Consider the following 18,785-nt stretch of genomic DNA (forward strand, 5'->3'; position numbering starts at 1 on the left):
GCGGGAGCGCCGCCGGCCCCGTCCCGTCCCGTCCCCGCCCCGGAGATGGGCTGCGGGGGCTGCCGGGAAAGGAGCGCCGCGCCTCGGCCTTGCCGCGGAGCCGTTGCCGGTGGTGGCTGCACTCGCGCGCTCCTTCCTTCCCCTCAGGGCTCGGAGCTGCCGCCATGTCGGGAGGCAGCAGCGCCGGGGAGTGGTGCCTCATGGAGAGCGACCCCGGCGTCTTCACCGAGCTCATCAAGGGCTTCGGTGAGGGAGCGGCGGCGGGCGGGAAGGGGGCGCGGGGCTGCGCACCGGGACGGCCTCTGAGAGGGGCGAGTCCCGGCCCCTCAGCGCTCGGAGCCTCCCGGCGGAGGAGCAGAAGGCGGGGGGGGGGGGGGGCAACCCGCGGGGGGCTGCCTCCGCTCCTCAGAGGTGAAATTTTGCTCTGACGCGCGTTTAATAGCTCTAGCAGCGCGGGGGTTGTGTGGTAGTATCGGCAGGTGAGTAGGTGAGTCTGTGGGGATTTTGGTGATAGGAGCAAAATGATTTTGCCCATTAATTTATAATCCCTGTCACATCTCGTTTCTTTTTTTTCCTCACAAAGTCTAGGCGCACTTCGCTTGTGTTTCTATTTAACTAATAAATTAATCTTCCCTTTTTTATTGGTTATGCCCCTTTTAAATGCAGCACTTGAGAAAACCTCTCTTTCCTTATTCAGGTTGTAGAGGAGCACAAGTTGAAGAAATATGGAGCTTGGAGCCAGAAAATTTTGAAAAACTGAAGTAAGGAACTTTCTTTTCTAACATGCATTTTTTTTTTTTTTAGTTTACACTTGTGTGAAGTCTCCAAAAGAAATGTACTAAACTCAGGAAGGTGGCTTTTTTTTTTTTTCCTAATTTCCACAGAAGTTAATTAGGATCTTGATTTATAGAATCATTAAGGTTGGAAAAGATCTCCAAGATCATCTGGTCCTACAGTCCGCCTACCATCAATATTCCCACTAAGCCATGTCCCTAAGCACCATGTCCAACCTTTCCTTAAACCTCCCCAGGGGCAGTGACTCTAACACCTCCCTGGGCAACCCGTCCCAATGCCTGACTGCTCTTTCTGAGAAGAAATGTCTCCTCATTTCCAACCTGAACCTCCCCTGGCGCAACTTGAGGCCATTCCCTCTAGTCCTAATTTAATCAAGTACTTGGTAATTAAATGACCTTTTATTAATGCCTTGGTATGTAAGTTAGCTTTTCTGTTTATGGGAAGAGATGATAATAGCAACTAGAACGTGAAAAATTGCTGATGACTTTGTCATTGGCTTGAATTACATCCTTTCACAAATTGCTTAACTTTTGGTCATTGCTTTTTTTAAACTTATCTCCCTTCTTCCCTGTGTAACATGGCGTTTTATCTGCTGTCTTAAATAAGTTAATTTACTGTAGCTAGGCACTTGTGTAACCCATCTTTCCCGCAGAACTGTTTGTGAAGGCAAATAGTCGTGTCATAACTCACAATGACTGATATCATATGGAACAGTGCTGTCCTCATTAGGCAGCAGTAATTCTCTTGCCATTCTCTCCATTATGCGTTAAGTGTTAATCTATGTTTGCAAGCAAGATTTTAAGAGAAAAAATCATCCGGCCTAGGCCACGTTCTACTGCTGTGCCGTTAAGCTACACTTGTATATTTAGTTTTTCCAGAGAGGTAGCAATCAATATGAAAGGTACGATTTTAGATTCTTTTTGTCTCACAGGAAGTATTTCGCAAGTGGCACCTGAATGGCAGAAATGTTACTTCAGAAGTGGCTTATTTGCTTCCTGAGCCATATACTTCATCTGGTGCTCCATTGGAATGTTACCTGTTTTGTCCATAAAGTAACAGCATTGCTTGTTTTTACTGTCAGTTGTATATATTCGCAGTCTTGAGTCCTCACCAGCTTCCTTCCTTCCCATCTACAGATACAACATTGTAACTTGAAGATGTTTAAAAAATAATAATACATTAACATGTAGCATTTTTCAAATTCCCGCAACAGACCTACTGTTAATGCTGTCAGAGGTTAAGAAAAGTTTGTTATGCAGCACAGTAGCGTGTTCACTTTTTTGCAAATAAACCTTCTGTGGCACCTTTGTGGAGGTAACCTTAACTTCAAACTGATACGATGAATAAGTTTTTGCTTTAATGTAGCTGTGAGTACTGAATACAGTGCCGCATGCAGTAAAAGCTATTTTCAGTGCAAGACAAGCAGTCTGAATAGCAAGACATGGTTTTAGTAGAGGAGAAAAGCGTCTTCTTGGAACGATATCTCAAAGCGTGAAGTTTCATAAGAGCTGCTCTGTTCTTTGAATATTTTATTTAAGCCTAAAAGGAGTATCAAAACTTTAGTTCCAGCTCATATATATGATTGGTAAATAGCTATCAAAATATTCCCAATCACTAACAAATTCAAAAGGACGTTGTGCAACTATTATAGTGACCAGAAAAACTGGTCCTGACTTAGGAAAACTACTAAATGCCAATTCAGATTGGAATTGTTTAGCATATGTGGAAAGAAGTCTGAAGTATGTTCTGCCTAATTAAAAGACCATGTCCAAAATTTCCAGTGTGAGCTCCTAGTGTTCAGAAAGAAATAATTAACAGAATTACTGTAGCAGTATACGGTTAAATTATAGTATGTGTTTCTGGCTTTGATGCATTTCGTCAATACAGTTGTTTTTATTCCTATCAATTTTATTTTTTAGGCCAGTACACGGGCTCATTTTCCTATTCAAGTGGCAGCCTGGAGAGGAACCAGCAGGTTCTGTTGTTCAGGATTCCAGACTGGATACAATATTTTTTGCTAAACAGGTACGGCAAGTTCAGTATTTTTGTTAGATGTGTCATGAAACAGAGCTTTTAATACTGAAAGGTAAACTAGCATTTTGTTAAAATTTACACAGAAATTAACGTTTTGCAAGGTGGAATAAATTCCAGCAAGTCCTGTGAGACAAGAAACAGTGTATAAGATGATTAGCAAAGCAAATCTGATTGATCTGTCAAGTCAGACAAAAATATCATCAGGTATAGAAAAGTGAAGTTCATGTAGGAGAAGAGGGCTAACAAAAAAAGTAAGAGCAAGCAACTCTTCTGTACCATAAAGAATTACTTAGTTTCTGACAGAAGGAGCAAGGCTTGTTTTGTAGTTAGCTTTTTTTATTGATGTGTTGGTTGGTTTTGGTTTGTTTGTGTTTGTTGTTTTTGAAACCACTTTCAACAAATCATAGGAAAAAATGTTTATTTCACTCCATTTCTTGTCTCTTGTGTTTATCAAATACTCTGCAGTCGGGTCAGTATGTTTCCAGGGCTAGTACTTTTCTTTAAGACTTCATAGACCATTTTGGTCTGTAAATTTTAAGTTCGAAGTATTTAAATCAGAAAGTTGAAATTGAGTTGATTGTTTTTGCCATTGTAATCCATTGCATTTTATTAAGTACAGCGTAGTACTGAAATTCTGTGTTACCTTTGACAGGCTGCTGTGCGCATTGAGGTATTGTTTACAAACAAAAAAATCGAGAGAAAGTGACCAGAATGAAAGCAGAAGTGTTTAATAATTTTTTAAAAACTTTTTTCAAGACATGATTGAAGCTGTTCAAACAAGAATGATAGCACTATATGTTTTAAACACAAAGCATGCATATCAAAGGGCAAATCATTGGGCTTTCTGAGAAGCCTTGCACGCTCATGTTTTTTTCCACAAACGCAGAAGTGCTTTCTACGTAAATTTCAGGATATAAAGAATTGTCCGTGCACTCCTAGCTAAAAACAGAAATGTGGAAAGCAATGGAATCAGAAGGTATATTTATAGCTCACCCGACTACTCTGTATATGTGCTTCTGTTATGCAGATAATAGTCTTTAATTAGTTTCTCTTATAATCCTTTTACCTTACTGTTTCATGCTGTTGTGGCTGACTTTATTCCTTGGGCTATTTTAATACTATTTCTTAATTCTTCCCCTGCTGCAGCTCTTGAGTCCTGCCAAACAGTGTCCATCGTTCTTGGATACAATGATCAGCAGTAGTTTACCTTTGTCTTTACCGCTTGATTGGCATCATAGGCACCATTTTAGGTTATTCTTTCTACATAATCAAACCTATTGTTAGTGATCGATAGGCTGTGGCTATGGAGTAGCCTTGTTGCAAAGAACCCCAGAGAAAATCCTTGATACAACTGTCAAAGGGTAGCTACTTGGCAGGAGGAAACAACTCAGATGTGAATGCAGAAAGGTTGGTTTGGTTTTGTTTTGGTTTTGTTTTTTTTTCAGATGAACACAAATTTATCCTCATGCAAGAGATTTCATCTCTCATTTCCTATGAGTAGGTAGCAGCTCAAAAGTTTGAAAGCATTTATTTGCTCAACTTTATCTGCTTCCAGCCCCCCACCTCCCCCCCCATATTTTCCTTTTTGGAATGTGACACTGTTTAAGAGCAAGTGGCTAAGAAGAGCTTTGAGCTTTAACTTGGCTTTGCAGAATGTACATCAGAAAACTTAGATGATGTTAGATTTGCTAACAAAAATATGAAAAAAAATCAAGGCTAACAGTGAAAAAGCTTTCTTTGTTTTGTAGCATTCATTGAAGCATTCATATTTTGCTTTTTAAAATTAAATTCCAACACGTTAAACTTCTTGTTGTGGAGGTGAAGGACCTTTCTAATCTTCCTTCCTCCTTTACCTGCAGTTCTTCAAGGTGGGTGTGCTGGTCTGACTCATTAATTTAAGTGTGGAAAGCAGTTTCCAGAAGTGTTCCCTATTTTAAAATAATAGTTCCTAGTTAATTTCACTGGATGACATTGAATGTATAGTTCAAAAGTAACTTTAAAAGAGTTTAAAACTATAATCTGTTTGTAATGTTTTAGTTTGATCTGTTTGTTGAGTATGCTGGCTTGGCAAAATCAAAACATTTCTTACAGATGTAGCTTATGTTTCACGTCAGATCAGTTTTGCATGGATTGAGGTATTGTGACTGAATGTCTGGTGAAATAGCTGCAAAGAAATGAAACTTAAAAGTCAAGATGACTTAAAAGTCAATGAAAGAAGTTGGTTTCAGTATTTTGGCAGGAATGTGTAGCACCTGTTTAGTTCTGGTAGCTTTAACGAAGGCTGACTTCCTCCAAGGTGAGAGTTTTAACTCGATGAGCTGTGTTTTGAGGATTAATAGTGTTTTCTCAAGCAAGTGGCTGATCTGAATATTTGCTGCTGATTAGAATATGGAAGTCTTGGTCCTCCCATCCTGCCTCGTTTTGGCTGCATGGTTCTGGTCTTCTCTTGCGATGGCTCAGATGCTCATTGAAATTCCATGAGCTGGTGCAGATTGTTAGCAAGCAGTTTTCTGTAGGTTTCCTGTGCTTATTTTTCTGGGTTAGTCTACTGCCACATTGTGAGATGTATTTGTTTAGTCTCACAATGAGAGTTTGTACAGACCAAAGCTGGTAAAAGGTGAGTGGGAACAAGAGCTTCTCTTAGAGTAGAGGTAATGTTACTGTATTACTTGAAACCACAGTCTGTGAATCTTGCTGAGTCACCTGGGAGCAGAAAGGAAGACAAACATTGCTATTAAAGATTTCTATTGTAAAATAGCAACTTCTCCCAGCTGTCATGCAGCAAGGTTCACGTCCCTTCTTTGTTTATTTTCCCCTTACATGTTTAAGGCCAATCATGGTGGCTTTGAGGAGGGTAGGGGCATTATCTTTAAAGAATCTTTTTATTATTTTTAGCATCTCAAAAAAAAAATGTGATCAGTAAGATAACTGTATGTTCATTTATAGGATGTAAGCCCAGGACAAGTAGATTTCTTGTTTGGGTTAGCAAGATTTGTATGACTTTTAAGATTACCAGTCTGTTCGTTTCTTCAAAACTGATGTGACACTGGGGCAACAAAAATCTCATTAAGTTCGCTGATTGCCTTTCTTTCCCATTCCGATACACTTTCTTCTTTTAAATGTTATCATCTAAAGAGATTGGGTATAATACATCTTACTGCAGAGAAGTTCTAAAATGAAATTCCGAGTCCTCTATGAGCAAGACTGAGTTGCTAATATGCAACAACAATTCAGTATTGGAAAGAAATGATATTAATAGTGTAGCTCCATTTCTGTTCAATATTAATTGAATATTATATGTTGAAAATTATTTAATTTGGGGAGAAACTTTAGATATTAGAGGCTACAACTCCTATACCCTGTCCAGCAAAACAGCTTTCAAATTGTGTTAGGAAACCTGATTTTTATAAGAAACTTTTGCATGCTCGTATTTTGCTCCTACCCACTTTCATGATGATATTGAAGCTGAATTTTAAATGGCAATTCGATCTTTTTCAAGGTTAAATCATGAGTATGCTGGGGAGGGGGGAGGAGTTGAATTTTAAAGTCTGTCAAATCTGCATGCATATTAAAGGCTTTTTTTTTTTAATTGGTCAGTTTTATGTGCACTCATCTTAAATTTGGCCTCCCTGTTATGCCTAGGTATGATTTGGCCCTCTTTTTGGGGCTACAGAACTCTGGATGAATTACCCTTTGAGCTAGGATACCTAGGCACAATGAGGTGAGTTAAGGATACGATTTCAGCCTTAACTCTGAATTTCCTGATTTCTGTGTTGTTTCAGTAGGCCCTTGCCGTTATTTTTACATGCAGTGGTTACGTGATTGTACCACTCAATGCATTCAGCTGTCTTCAGCACCGTTTTGAATAGCTGTGTTCTGTGCTGACCGCTGTGGAAGTAGAAGCATCTTTTGACAGAAAAGAAAGCTGTAGCTGTAGACTTGCATACTTTTTTATTATTATTTTAATAACCCTTTCAATTTTTATTACTGATTTTTTTTTATTACTTTATTACAGTTTTTATTATCAGTATTGATATAATGCATTTATTTTGTGCCATGTATTTATTTTGTGTTGCATTGTGATGATAGAACGTTACAATTGTGATAATAAAACAATAACATCATTAATCAGGAAAAACGTGTATGTCTTCAGAAGCAAAATCTTGCTAATAATACTGTAATAAAAAAACTTGGGTTTGTAGTTATCTTTGTGCCACTAATTAGAGCACGTTAAATAATTATTATTTTTTTTAATTTCAAATACTTCAGCTGATTTCAAGCATAATTTTTTTTGACGTTTTCAGGCTTGGTAACATTAAAATTGACCAGATACCCATGCTAAAGCAAAACATGGGATAACAGATAACATCATAAGAAGTTAAATGAACTTGGATACACACCTGATGAAAATCAGAAAGAGATTTTTAGTAATGGAATATAATGATAGGGAGATTATATTTTTATACCAAAGGATGACTTCACTAAGTTAGATAGCAGTTATAAACATTAGTAATTTTCAAAACGTGGTCCTAATGCTAAATTTTTGTCATGGGGCTTTGTAAAGCCAACTGTTTTATAATTCTTTGATGCTTAGCATGTAAACCCTTGAGATTTGCTGGTTATGTTAGTAGTTACGGCACAGGGCTCTTTAGAGATTTTGTTTGGAAAACAGAATAGATAATCCATCGGATGGAGGATGTAATTTGAGGACTCAAAGTACTACAACCTTAAGCTGACCCAGAAACTTGAGCTGGATTCTTAGGGAAAGGTGTCTGCTTATGAAGTTGTGAACCTTAATGGGAGAGCGTGACAAAATAGCCATGTCAAGTAGCTCCTTGCCATGGTTTGTTTTAAGCTAAGTGTCACTTGGCAATGCAGCAGTTTTCTCAGGGGGGTTGAGTCTGGCTTCTGCATCTTACTAGTGCATATGTATTGGTGGTTGGTTTGTGTGTGTTTGTTTTTCTTTTCCTTTTCAAATATTAGTAAATGGAACTTGTAGCTTTCAACAGCAAAATCTTTCAAATACGGATGTCTGCTTTAAGTCAGAATCCTTGAATGTTGATCAAATCAATGTTCAAATGCTCCAGGACTTACTGGACAGAAATATAGAGCAAGTTTGGGGATTTCTGGACAAATGCAGAAAATCCTCCATAATTTCTTCAATTCAAAATATTATGCTGAAAAGATTTTTTCTAGGACAAGCTGTCTGAATGTAGAAAATGGTTTCGGTCAACACTGAGACACCTTAAGTAACGGAGATAACGTTGGAAGTTGGTTGGGGTAGATGGACATCCTGACCATTTCTCTCTAAAAGGACTTAATAGCTTGCATGCACAGCGTTGTTGGACTGGCTGCATGTGGTGATAGGATGCTGGGCTGCGGAACAAGTAAGCCTTGCACTCATCTACCTTTGGTACCACAGTCACCTCCTTGGTCAGTGTACTTGGCCCTGCCTGTGGGCTGCTGCTAGCTGGGCACCTCCTCCTTCCGCCAGGTCCTTCTCCCTCATCATCTAGCTCCAGCACCACGCTGTCCTTTTACATCAATCACCTGCCCTTCCCTCTGTTGCTCTGCTGGAGCACTATCTTCTTACTGCTTTTTCCTTCCCTTTTGTCTCACATATTCTGGAGTATTTCTAGTTTTGTAACTTGTTTCCATTTCATTAGCACTGGTCTAAGATCTGCATTTGTTCTGTATTGTTTTCTAGCAGTAAGACAAGATAGTTTAAGATGGTTCTTGTACACTTAAGCAGACTACTTCCACACTGCAGTTGGCACACAAAAATGTCCAATATTTGCCTTTCAGTGTAAGACCACAAATCCACGCTGAGTTTAATTTTTTTCCTTGTATTTTTGCTGTTAGTTCAAGCTCCTGTGTCCAGCTGGTCCAGCTTCTGTGCTGATCTGCCTCTAGACTCAAAATGTCTCTCTTACTTTCCCTTCCCTTTCTGAATTCACTGTTGGGTTAGCAGTGTGCCAGAGCAACTCATCATTCCATCTTGATTTTTCAGTGAGAATTATCATCACATGTTGTGCTCTCTACTGTTAATATCCTGTGTGAGTTATTCTGCAGCTGAAGTTTGCTCGAGTGTACCTTCATTTTAATAGCACACACTTCACTGCAGGGGTCTCTGCTGTCCTTCCCGCCTTCTTGCTGTGTCAGCTGAGTTTCTGCAATGTTTGTACCACTGCTTCAGGCTGGCTCGCTATAATCCACTTCAGATCCTCCTGCTTTCAAACTAGTTCTCTTACAACAGTGTCTGATACCACTCCGTAGTCACATGGCAGAGAATCTATCGTTCTTGGTTCCCTTTGTGTTGCAGTTTATTGATTTCAAATTATTTCATTCTATTAGTCTGTGTTATTCATTTTTTTGCTGCTGTTTGTTGTTTCACTACCCTCAACTGATCTTCCTTCCATGCTCTTTCTTTCCTAACTGTGAAATGCAGCCTTTAGCTTGCATACCTGCAATCTATTTAAGTTGTTTCAGGTGCTATAATCTGTTCTGCATGTGTAGCTGACTCCCTTGGTTATAATTTAAGACAACCAGATTATATTTTTCTTAAACTAAGAAGTGTTTTGTTATTACTTTATGATCTGCACTATAAAGACTGAACTAAATCTGAACTAAGAATGTCATGAAGTACAAAAAATAAATGTCTGATATGGCATGTGATATTAACACAATTGGATTTCGTAAAAGATCGAGAGAAACAAGTGATGTCTCTGAGGCAATTTCTGGAGCAGGAATGGCAATGCAAAGGACAGTGATGATCGACAGAATTTAAATAAAGAGAATTAAAGAAAAGCAAACATGGCCAGATTTTTCTGCCTGCTTTTGACAACTGTTTGCATTCAATGAGGAGAATGTGATGATTTTGATTGTGAAAAAAGTTGTTGTGGTTGGGGGGGTTGAGGGTTCATTCTTCCCCCCCACACCGCTTATTTCTTGTTGGAAGTGGTTTCATATTCAGTCCCGAAATAATTTTCATTTTTTCTACAAAAGCAACATTCTTTCTCAGTCCTAAGGTTTAAGTAGCATTTTCAATTGAAAAATAGTCTCACAGGTTGAAAATACATTATTTTTCCCAGTCTGTAGCTCACTGAGGAAAAAACTGCTGATAAGTCTTTCTGGTATTATGGTCTCATTTATGTTCTTTAAATGCTGTATATATATTAGTGTGGATATGATTTAAAAACCATTAAAGGCACGACTGTAATGTGAAGGGGGTTGTTTATATTTCTAAAAACTGAATATTTAGCACAAGTCTAAGGAACAGTCACACAATAGTAACTTAAATGTTATGTTGAAAAGGATAGGCACATTGGAAAGTAAGAAACAAGTGAAAAAATTATATTTTCATATGGTATTTATATTTCATATGGTATTCAGCAAAAAGTCTATGGGAAAAAATGTTTACATCTTGGAACACCTCTAAATTTATTACTTTATCCTTAGGATGTTTGATATGTTTTGTCCAGCATAACCTTTTAAGAAAAAAATTCCAGGTCTGGTTATGTGCTTTATTGCCCAAATGAATATTCTTTGAGTGCTTCTAATCCTGTTAGGAATACTGATTATTTGAACTATTTGAATGACATCCTCTTTGGGAGGATGACTCTCTTGTTTTTTGACATTAGATTTAATATAGTTTGGGCAGCTTGCCATGAGTAGTGTTTTACTGGTCATTTCACTAAAATCAGAGGGTTCCTGTTTTTTGTTGTTTCCTTGTTTGTTTGTTGTTTTGTCCTTTATTAATGGACAAAAAGGGAGGTAGTCAGTAGAATGATATAGTTTCTAACAGGTGTGAAACACTAGTTCAATCAATGACTGATATACAACAGTCATTCAGTGTTCATTTCGTTGGTCTTCTACAGCAAAGTTGTTTCTGTGGCTACTCAGCTAGATTTGCTGTCTTTTTTGAGAGTGAAGCAGTAACGTGAATCGGCGAGGACAGTGTGTGTAACCAAACATGTTACCGAATTTAAACTATATTTTTGTCATCAGTACTGAGCCAATTCTCAATGCTTGCACTTTTTTGTAGGTAATAAATAATGCTTGTGCTACTCAAGCCATAGTGAGTGTGCTATTAAATTGCGCTCATCAAGATATCCATCTAGGAGAGACTTTGTCAGAATTTAAAGAATTTTCACAAAGTTTTGATGCCGCGGTAAGTGCCTACTATTTTCTATATTTTAAGTATCAGTGTTGTTTATATGTTGGCTTACAATTTAACTTTTTTATTTAATTGCAGATGAAAGGTTTGGCACTAAGCAACTCAGAAGTGATTCGGCAAGTTCACAACAGTTTTGCCAGGTAGCAAGTGTTTTACATGTTTTCCAGCTAGGCGGAATTCAGGCAAATTCTTTTTAATCTCAGATCTTTTTTTTTCTTACATTTCCTTTGTAGACAACAGATGTTTGAATTTGATGCAAAGTCTTCAGCAAAAGAAGAAGATGCATTTCACTTTGTAAGCTATGTTCCTGTTAATGGACGGCTATATGAACTAGATGGATTAAGGGAAGGACCAATTGATTTAGGTAGTATTTCATCTTTTCTGAACATCCTTCATTTAACAATAACTTGGTGGAACAATTTGGTTGTATATATGTTTTAGGATCAAATGAAGTTCTTTATTAAAAATATATAGATTTTCTTAATATACAACTCAGTCGCGTACTTCTTTGCAGTAATTCATATTGTTTTATTTTTGTTAATCTGAAAATCCATTTTTCTTCCCGCTTCCACTAGGTTTCTGTTTTTCTCTCCTTTCATCCAGTAATCAAATGAAAAGCTTATGCAATCCTGTGGGCTTCTAATACCTTAATAGTTTTGTTGCAAATTGAGAAGCACCAATAGTATACTGGTGGATATTTGCTCTCCTTATGCGAGGAAATAAGTTGTTTTCAGCTTTGTCTCAAAAAAAAAAAAATGGTAAAACCATGTAATGCTTTTTGTTTTCCTTACTATTAGTGTGTTGTTCCCCTTTGTCCTAGCGTTATCTTTTGTTTGTGGTATTGTCACCCAAGACAATTCCCATGTCATGTTTTGAAAGCTATTTTTCTACAGGTTAATTATAACATATGTCTTTATTTTATCATTTATTTTTGCGGAAGTACAGCTGACCCCATGTACCTGTACATTATGCAGCTGACATTTATACCTTGCCCTCTTTCTCCACAGGTAGCAAATATTTTCCAAAATATATCAGAGAGAATAGCTGCTCATAGCTTATTTTTATTCTCTGTTAGAGTTCCTGTTTCATGTCTTGTAGTCTTCCTTAACTTGTGGTACATGTAACATCTTGTATCTTGAAAAGTTACAGTCCTATCATGTTTCTGCAGTTTCTTTTGACTCTGGTATAATCCAGAGTGTTCCAAACTCTGTTTCCAACATCTTTTCTCAATGTGCTTGACGATTTTATTTATTTTTAGGCTGAGTAATGGCTTTCTGCTAAATCTCACCTTCAGTCTGGCTGCTGACTACAACCAGCACATCTATCAATAGCACAACTGTTATGGTCACAAGATCATACAAGCTTTTTCATTTATTGTACGGTCCTGAAATTGCTAGAAAGACATTATCAATTTATGAAATTACCTTTAGTTAGTCTAAAGAGAATCTTGAGAATCTTTAGTTGGTTCCAAGACAAACAGGAGACTAAGTTATCGTATATCCTTTTTTTGTTTGTTTGACTTTTTAACATAGTATTCCGTAAGCAGTGTTAACTCTTTATTTCACCTAAATAGAATGGCTATGACTACCGTTACTTTTTTTCCCTTTTTCTGTCCTCTTTCACATCCTTTGGAACAATTAGTCACGTTTGTAGGCCTAATGAAAAAGCAAAACTTTTATTGGAAAATAATTATTTATGACAGAGAACACAAGAATCAATAGTCTCTTGACTTGCTTATCTCTTACATTTTCATACAATATGAAGACTTATTAAAGGTATGATATGCTGTGCTCTTCCTCTGAAGTGTCCATCCTTTTTTTTATAGATTTCCAATCAGTTAAAAAACTCTGGCCTTTATTGTTCAGTTACACTGGTTTGTGTTCTTATTGAAATTAGAATTTTCTTCTATTTTTTATCATCACAGTAAACGTTAGATGCTTTTGCCATTAAAACTGAGTTTTTTTCTATTGTTTTGGGAACTTATCTAAGTATAGCTATTCAAAAAAGTGTAATCCACTTCCCCAAAAGATCATGTGATCAATTTGAGACTGCAGTTGCCTAGGAAGATTCTTGCCTAGGAAGAACTTTTACATATTCTATCTGAAGCTGGTGCATAATCCAGAATTATACAAGTTCTGAATTTGCAATAAGCTTTGAAGAAGTCATTTTTATTTTTTTATTTTTTTCTAGGTGCGTGCAATCAAGATGACTGGATAAGTGCTGTACGGCCTGTCATAGAGAAACGTATACAAAAGTAAATGATCATGATGCTTTTAAAATACAGCTCCTTATATATGTTTAAAAAAATATATCCTTATTCTTGATTTCCTTCAATTAAAGGCTTTCAACTGAATTTCTAAGGAATGAAGCTTGTGCATCATTTTATGCGCATATCACAGCGTGACTTCAGAACCTATTGCCCAACATGAGCCAAATGTGATGAATAGATAAGTCTCAAATACGCTGTGTTCCAGTATGATTAATCAAAGTAGGTATCTGTGTAGTGAAGAGAGATGCTGCTAGTACTCTGAAAAAATGAGAGCAAGTTTAACTGTTAGACAGCTATGGGTCTTCACAAGTGAAAAACTCAGTGCCATTACCATGGATTAAGTTTGGGTGTGCACTTTTAATTCAAAATACCAGATAATAAATATATTCATACATCTGGTATTTATAAAAAACACGCTTTCCTTATGTATGTTGGTTATTTTGGAAATTTCAGCTAGAAAAAGGTACTATAGAAGTTTTCCAGCTTCTTAGCTGTGACCCCAAGTTACAGCCCTAAACATGTTAAAATTGATTTTATGTTGGTTTTAAGAAATAATTTTGGAAATCTTTTACTTGGAGACTTTTATTTGATAAGCAAAATATGACTGCCACACCCCATTTGGAGAATTCAAACTCCGAAAGGACTGTTAATCTAACTGTTGAATGTACTTTTCACATCGTATGAGGATGTTACTGTCTAAAAAGTAACAGTAAGAAAGAAATAAAAACTATTGCATGCAGCAGTCTTGTACAAATTTTGTTGTCAGCCATATCATTTTTTTCCTGGTGCCTTGTTTTTTAAACACAGTTTCAAATAGTATTTTTTTTTTTGACCACAGGCAGGAACAGTAGTATCTTGGAAGAGCAGGTTATTAGGAGTTACAGTTTGGATAGTGCTAATCTGAGGTCTGATTTTATTTCATGGCAGGATCGGATCTCTAGCACAACTTAAATTAATAGAACTCTTTATATTCCCTCCCCAACCCTCCAAAAATGTATTCCCTTATAATGGAAGGAAATCCTGGAGGAGGCTTTTTGATTTGAGACGAATTTTGATTTTTTTTTTTGTTCTTTATTTAGATACAGTGAAGGTGAGATAAGGTTTAATTTGATGGCTATTGTGTCTGACAGAAAGATGATATATGAACAGAGAATTGCAGAATTACAGCGGCAACTTGCAGAGGTAAGTCATGGTATTTAAGGTAGTGGAATAGTTCTTTGGTGACAGTTCTGTCTTTATTACTCACCTCCTTTTCAAGTAATAAGTTTTTACTTGAAAATCCTTTCCAAGTAAAAGGATTACTATACCTGTCCAATGCTGTGCTGGAGATACCTGGGTGATACCCAGGGATCACCTAAATGAGCTAATTTGAGCACTCAGTACAGGATGGCCACAGAATGTGGCGCTCTGTCCTGGCTAATATGCTGTGGTAACTGAACCATTATTTTCCTAATTGAAAAAAATCATACACTTAAAATTAACTGCAGAAATTCCTTGAATAGTACTGTAACTGTAAGCAAAACTGAATCTTTCTGTAATAGAAATACTCGAAAGGCAAGACTTTTTTTGCACTAACTTTGTTTAACACTTTCTGTTTTGTGGAAGGAGGAGCCTATGGATACAGATCAAAGTAGTAACATGTTAAGTTCTATACAGTCAGAAGTTGCAAAATACCAGATGTTAATTGAAGAAGAAAACCAAAAATTAAAAAGATATAAGGTATGTAGCCTTTGCTTTTTGATTAAAGTATGGAAAAAATGCAAGAGAAAGCTAGCTGTTATGTCTATGGGAGGCTGTTGCAATTAATTTGAGGGAATTGGATGGGTATTAGAAAGACAACATGCTAAATATTTTACATAAATTCACCTGCCAGTCCTGAATTTACATGTTATTTACCAACTTGCTTTCTTTTAGCATAAGGCTTACAAGTCAGTTTGCATTCTCTGTAGTTCTCTGTTTTGTCAATTCTTTGTATATTTCTCACTTTAAAAAGTTATTTTGAGCACAGTGAATTTGCTCATATAACAACCATATAATAATTCTGCTAACGTTTTAAATTCATTTTTAGATTGAAAATATTAGAAGAAAACATAACTACTTACCTTTCATCATGGAATTATTGAAGACTTTAGCAGAACACCAACAGTTAATACCATTAGTAGAAAAAGTGAGTATTTTCTAGTTGAATTTATAAGAAACAAAACAATGTATTGCTGTAATTTTTTATACCTTCTACTTTAAAATGCAGTCAATTGTCTAGGACAGCATAAATGTCATGGGTTCATTTATTGAAACTGCTACATTGAAATATATTGCTGGTTTATCTGATAGTCCCTTGTGATTCTCAAGAAGTAGAATTCTAACACAGATTGGAGATTAAACACTTTTATGCAAAAGCATGCTCTATCTCCTCCTTGATAACATAAATGAAGTTTTCTGGTGGTGATAGAGGAAGAGGCAATCTAGTATCAGGTAAAGGTCATGTTACGGCACATAAAATCTACAGTACAAGCATGATTTGGGATTTTTCTACGCTGAAAATAAAAAATTCCTTTTAAGGTTGTGATGTGGAACCTCAGCGATGTAGTAGAAGTTCTGCCAAGCTACCTTGACATCCCTTTTTGAACTGAAAATAACAGTATATGTGTACAGATATCTATGTACAAGGCTGATTCCTTTTGCCAAGCTGGAGTCTTTAAAGCTGTTCTGGTGATTTATTTAGCTGTCAACGCTAGATGGCAACCTTAGCACAGAACTCTGGTTATTCAGAGGACTTGAAAATTGTTCTCATTTTCTTTGTCCCAGTACCAATTCACTGGCTCATTGCTTTGCCCTTTGTATAGTATCTAGCTAATAATATAAACCCTAATAGTAAATCAATGTTAAAGCGTGTTTTTTCAAGTGTGTCTGTCACCTTGACAAGGTTATTAAAGTTTGTTTATAGCAATATGGCTATTTAAGTACTTAAATTGTAATGAGATCATTGTACTAGCTTGTATATCTATTGATTTGCAGTAGACAGTATCCCTCATTTTCAGCTCCCGTCAAAAAAGATCTGTATATTATTAAACCGGAAAAAAAAAAGCTAAGTATTATTTAATGAGTATATTCGTTTAGCTAAACTTACTTAGAGTATGTTTGTAGCGTAGTACTTTATAACAGTAACTTTAGTCTGGTTTTATGATGTTCTGATATATAGTTGAGGAGGGGGGAGGAGACAATGAACGCTCTTAGGAACTATCTGTGTTTTCTTGAAGCCCATAGAATAGAAACAGAATTATTTAGGTTGGAAAAGATCTTTGAGATCATCAAGTCCACCGTTAAGCCATGTCCCTAAGCACTATATCCACAGGTCTCTTAAATACCTCCAGGAACAGCAACTCTGCCACCTCCCTGGGCAGCTTGTTCTAAAACCTAACCACCCTTTCCATGAAGAAATTCTTCCTGATATCCAGTCTAAACCTCCCCTCATGTAACTTGATGCTGTTGCCTCGCATCCTATCAGTTTTCACCTGAGAAAAGAGATTGACACCTTCCTTGCTGCAGCCTCCCTTCAGGTAGTTACAGAGAGCAATGAGGTCTTACTTCAGCTTCCTTTTCTCCAGACTAAACAGCCGCAGTTCCCTCAGCCACTCCTAGTATGTCTTGTTGTCTAGACCCTTCACCAGCTTTGTTGCTCTTCTCTGCACACACTTGGGCAACTCAGTACCCTTCTTGTAGTGAGGGACCCAAAACTCAACACAGTACTCAAGGTGCAGTGGGACAATCATTTCCCTAATCCTGCTGGCCACACTATTTCTGATGCAAGCCTGGATGCCTTTGGCATTCTTGGCCACCTGGGCACGCTGTTGAATCGCGTTCAGCACCACCACCTCCTTGTTTGCCAGGCAACTTTTGAGCCACTTCCCCAAACCCGTACCACTACATGAGGTTGTTATGCCCCAAGTGCGGCCCCCAGCATTTAGCCTTGCTGATGCAGCATCATGCAGCTTGATGCAGCCCATTGATCTAGCCTGTCCTGATCCCTCTGCAGAGCCTTCCCACTCTCAAGCCAGATAAACGATCCCACCCAACTTGATGCTGTCTTGCAGACATCTAGAGGAAATATATTCACTTAGATTACATTTCTTGGAACAAATCTTCCTTTAATTTTGAATTCACCTGTAATATTTTCCAGATAATCTGTATCTGAATATAATTTTTGCCTGAGAAGTAAAATATTTTCATTAATAAGAGTTATTTGTAAGCTAAAAGAAATGAGTGGAGGTAGGAAAATTCAAGGTTAAATTTTCTGTTTTTAAAAAAAAGTGCTCCCACACCCCCAGGAATTATGTAACTTTAAAATTTCTTTTGTATTATATAAACTTATGCCTATATGTATCCTTACATTCTGTTATACATAAAATAATATTAGTAGTAAGCCAGCAGTAGGATACCTCTGAAGCATCTGAATATACATTTTGAATGTCTTTTTCTACAACGTTCTGTGCTGAAGGTTCAGTAATAGAATGACTAGTCAGTCAAAGCTACAGAAGGTAGATCTGTCTCATCAGAGTTTAACGGTATCCCCCTTTGCTTTCTAGGCAAAAGAAAAACAGAATGCCAAGAAAGTTCAGGAGGCCAAGTGAAGATGACTGCAAAATACATACAATTATGTGCTTCTGAAACTATTTTCATGACAACAAATAAAACTTTTCATAAACTTTAAATTTCGTCCAGTGCACGTTTGACAATTGTTACAGTTTGTCTTGTACTGTATGCACGGGTCAAATTTTTTTTTCCTCCCCTTGCATCATGTGCATGTAGGGCTACTAAGTAATGTTTAGGTTCTTTTGGTCAAATGCAGTATTTAAAAGTCTGATTTCTGAAAGCTTGGGAAGTGGGCCTAAATGCGTAAGGAAAATGTACCCATTTTGTCCCACGTAAGTTTATGATGATACAAATGCCAGAATTTACGCATAAGCATGAGCTTCCTTTGCTCATCCCTACTAACAGTTGTTCTGAGCTCATCCCTACTATCCAGTTGTTCAGTGACATGCCCTGTGTCTTTGTTTTTAAAAAGTCCATGTCTAATTTTTTTACAAAGTTGGAAATTATGAATTTAGCTGTAGAAACATTTGCCAAGACCGATGTATAATCTCAAAAGATCTGCATTGCTTTAGTAGAAAAGATAATAAATATTCCCATTTTTATTTTGGCAAACTTTCTTCCTGTGGTATTTTTATTATCGGATAAGGTAACTAAGATATGTATTGAAGGTCATCAGTCTTATGACTTTGGGTATATGCATTGTCATTTTGTCTTAGAAAGAAGGTACAGCATTGTCTCAGGGAGTTAGTATTCTTGGATATAATATAGTCCTATTATACAGTATGTTGAAGTTGCCTTTAAAACAATGCTTTTTAATTCACCTTGAGAGGTAAGAGAAAATTTAGTCGTATAAGAAAATGTAATTGTATAAGAAAAAGCATGTAGGAAGATTCTTGTTCATAACATTGTACTGGAAGATGC

General features: G+C 37.0%; 1 protein-coding gene across 1 annotated transcript; it reads left to right on the plus strand.

Moving 5' to 3' along the window:
* The first annotated feature begins 16 nt into the window (after positions 1 to 16).
* Positions 17 to 17,983, plus strand: UCHL5 (ubiquitin C-terminal hydrolase L5). Its single transcript, XM_035537972.2, has 11 exons — positions 17 to 246; positions 698 to 761; positions 2,715 to 2,820; positions 10,874 to 10,999; positions 11,084 to 11,145; positions 11,239 to 11,369; positions 13,196 to 13,259; positions 14,354 to 14,456; positions 14,880 to 14,993; positions 15,343 to 15,441; positions 17,858 to 17,983. Exons 1-11 carry the CDS (start codon positions 165 to 167, stop codon positions 17,900 to 17,902), a joined length of 996 nt encoding a protein of 331 aa, XP_035393865.1. The 5' UTR covers positions 17 to 164; the 3' UTR covers positions 17,903 to 17,983.
* The last annotated feature ends 802 nt before the right edge of the window (positions 17,984 to 18,785 follow it).

The sequence above is a fragment of the Cygnus atratus genome, chromosome 8 (genome assembly GCF_013377495.2).
Source record: "Cygnus atratus isolate AKBS03 ecotype Queensland, Australia chromosome 8, CAtr_DNAZoo_HiC_assembly, whole genome shotgun sequence".
NCBI lineage: Eukaryota > Metazoa > Chordata > Aves > Anseriformes > Anatidae > Cygnus > Cygnus atratus.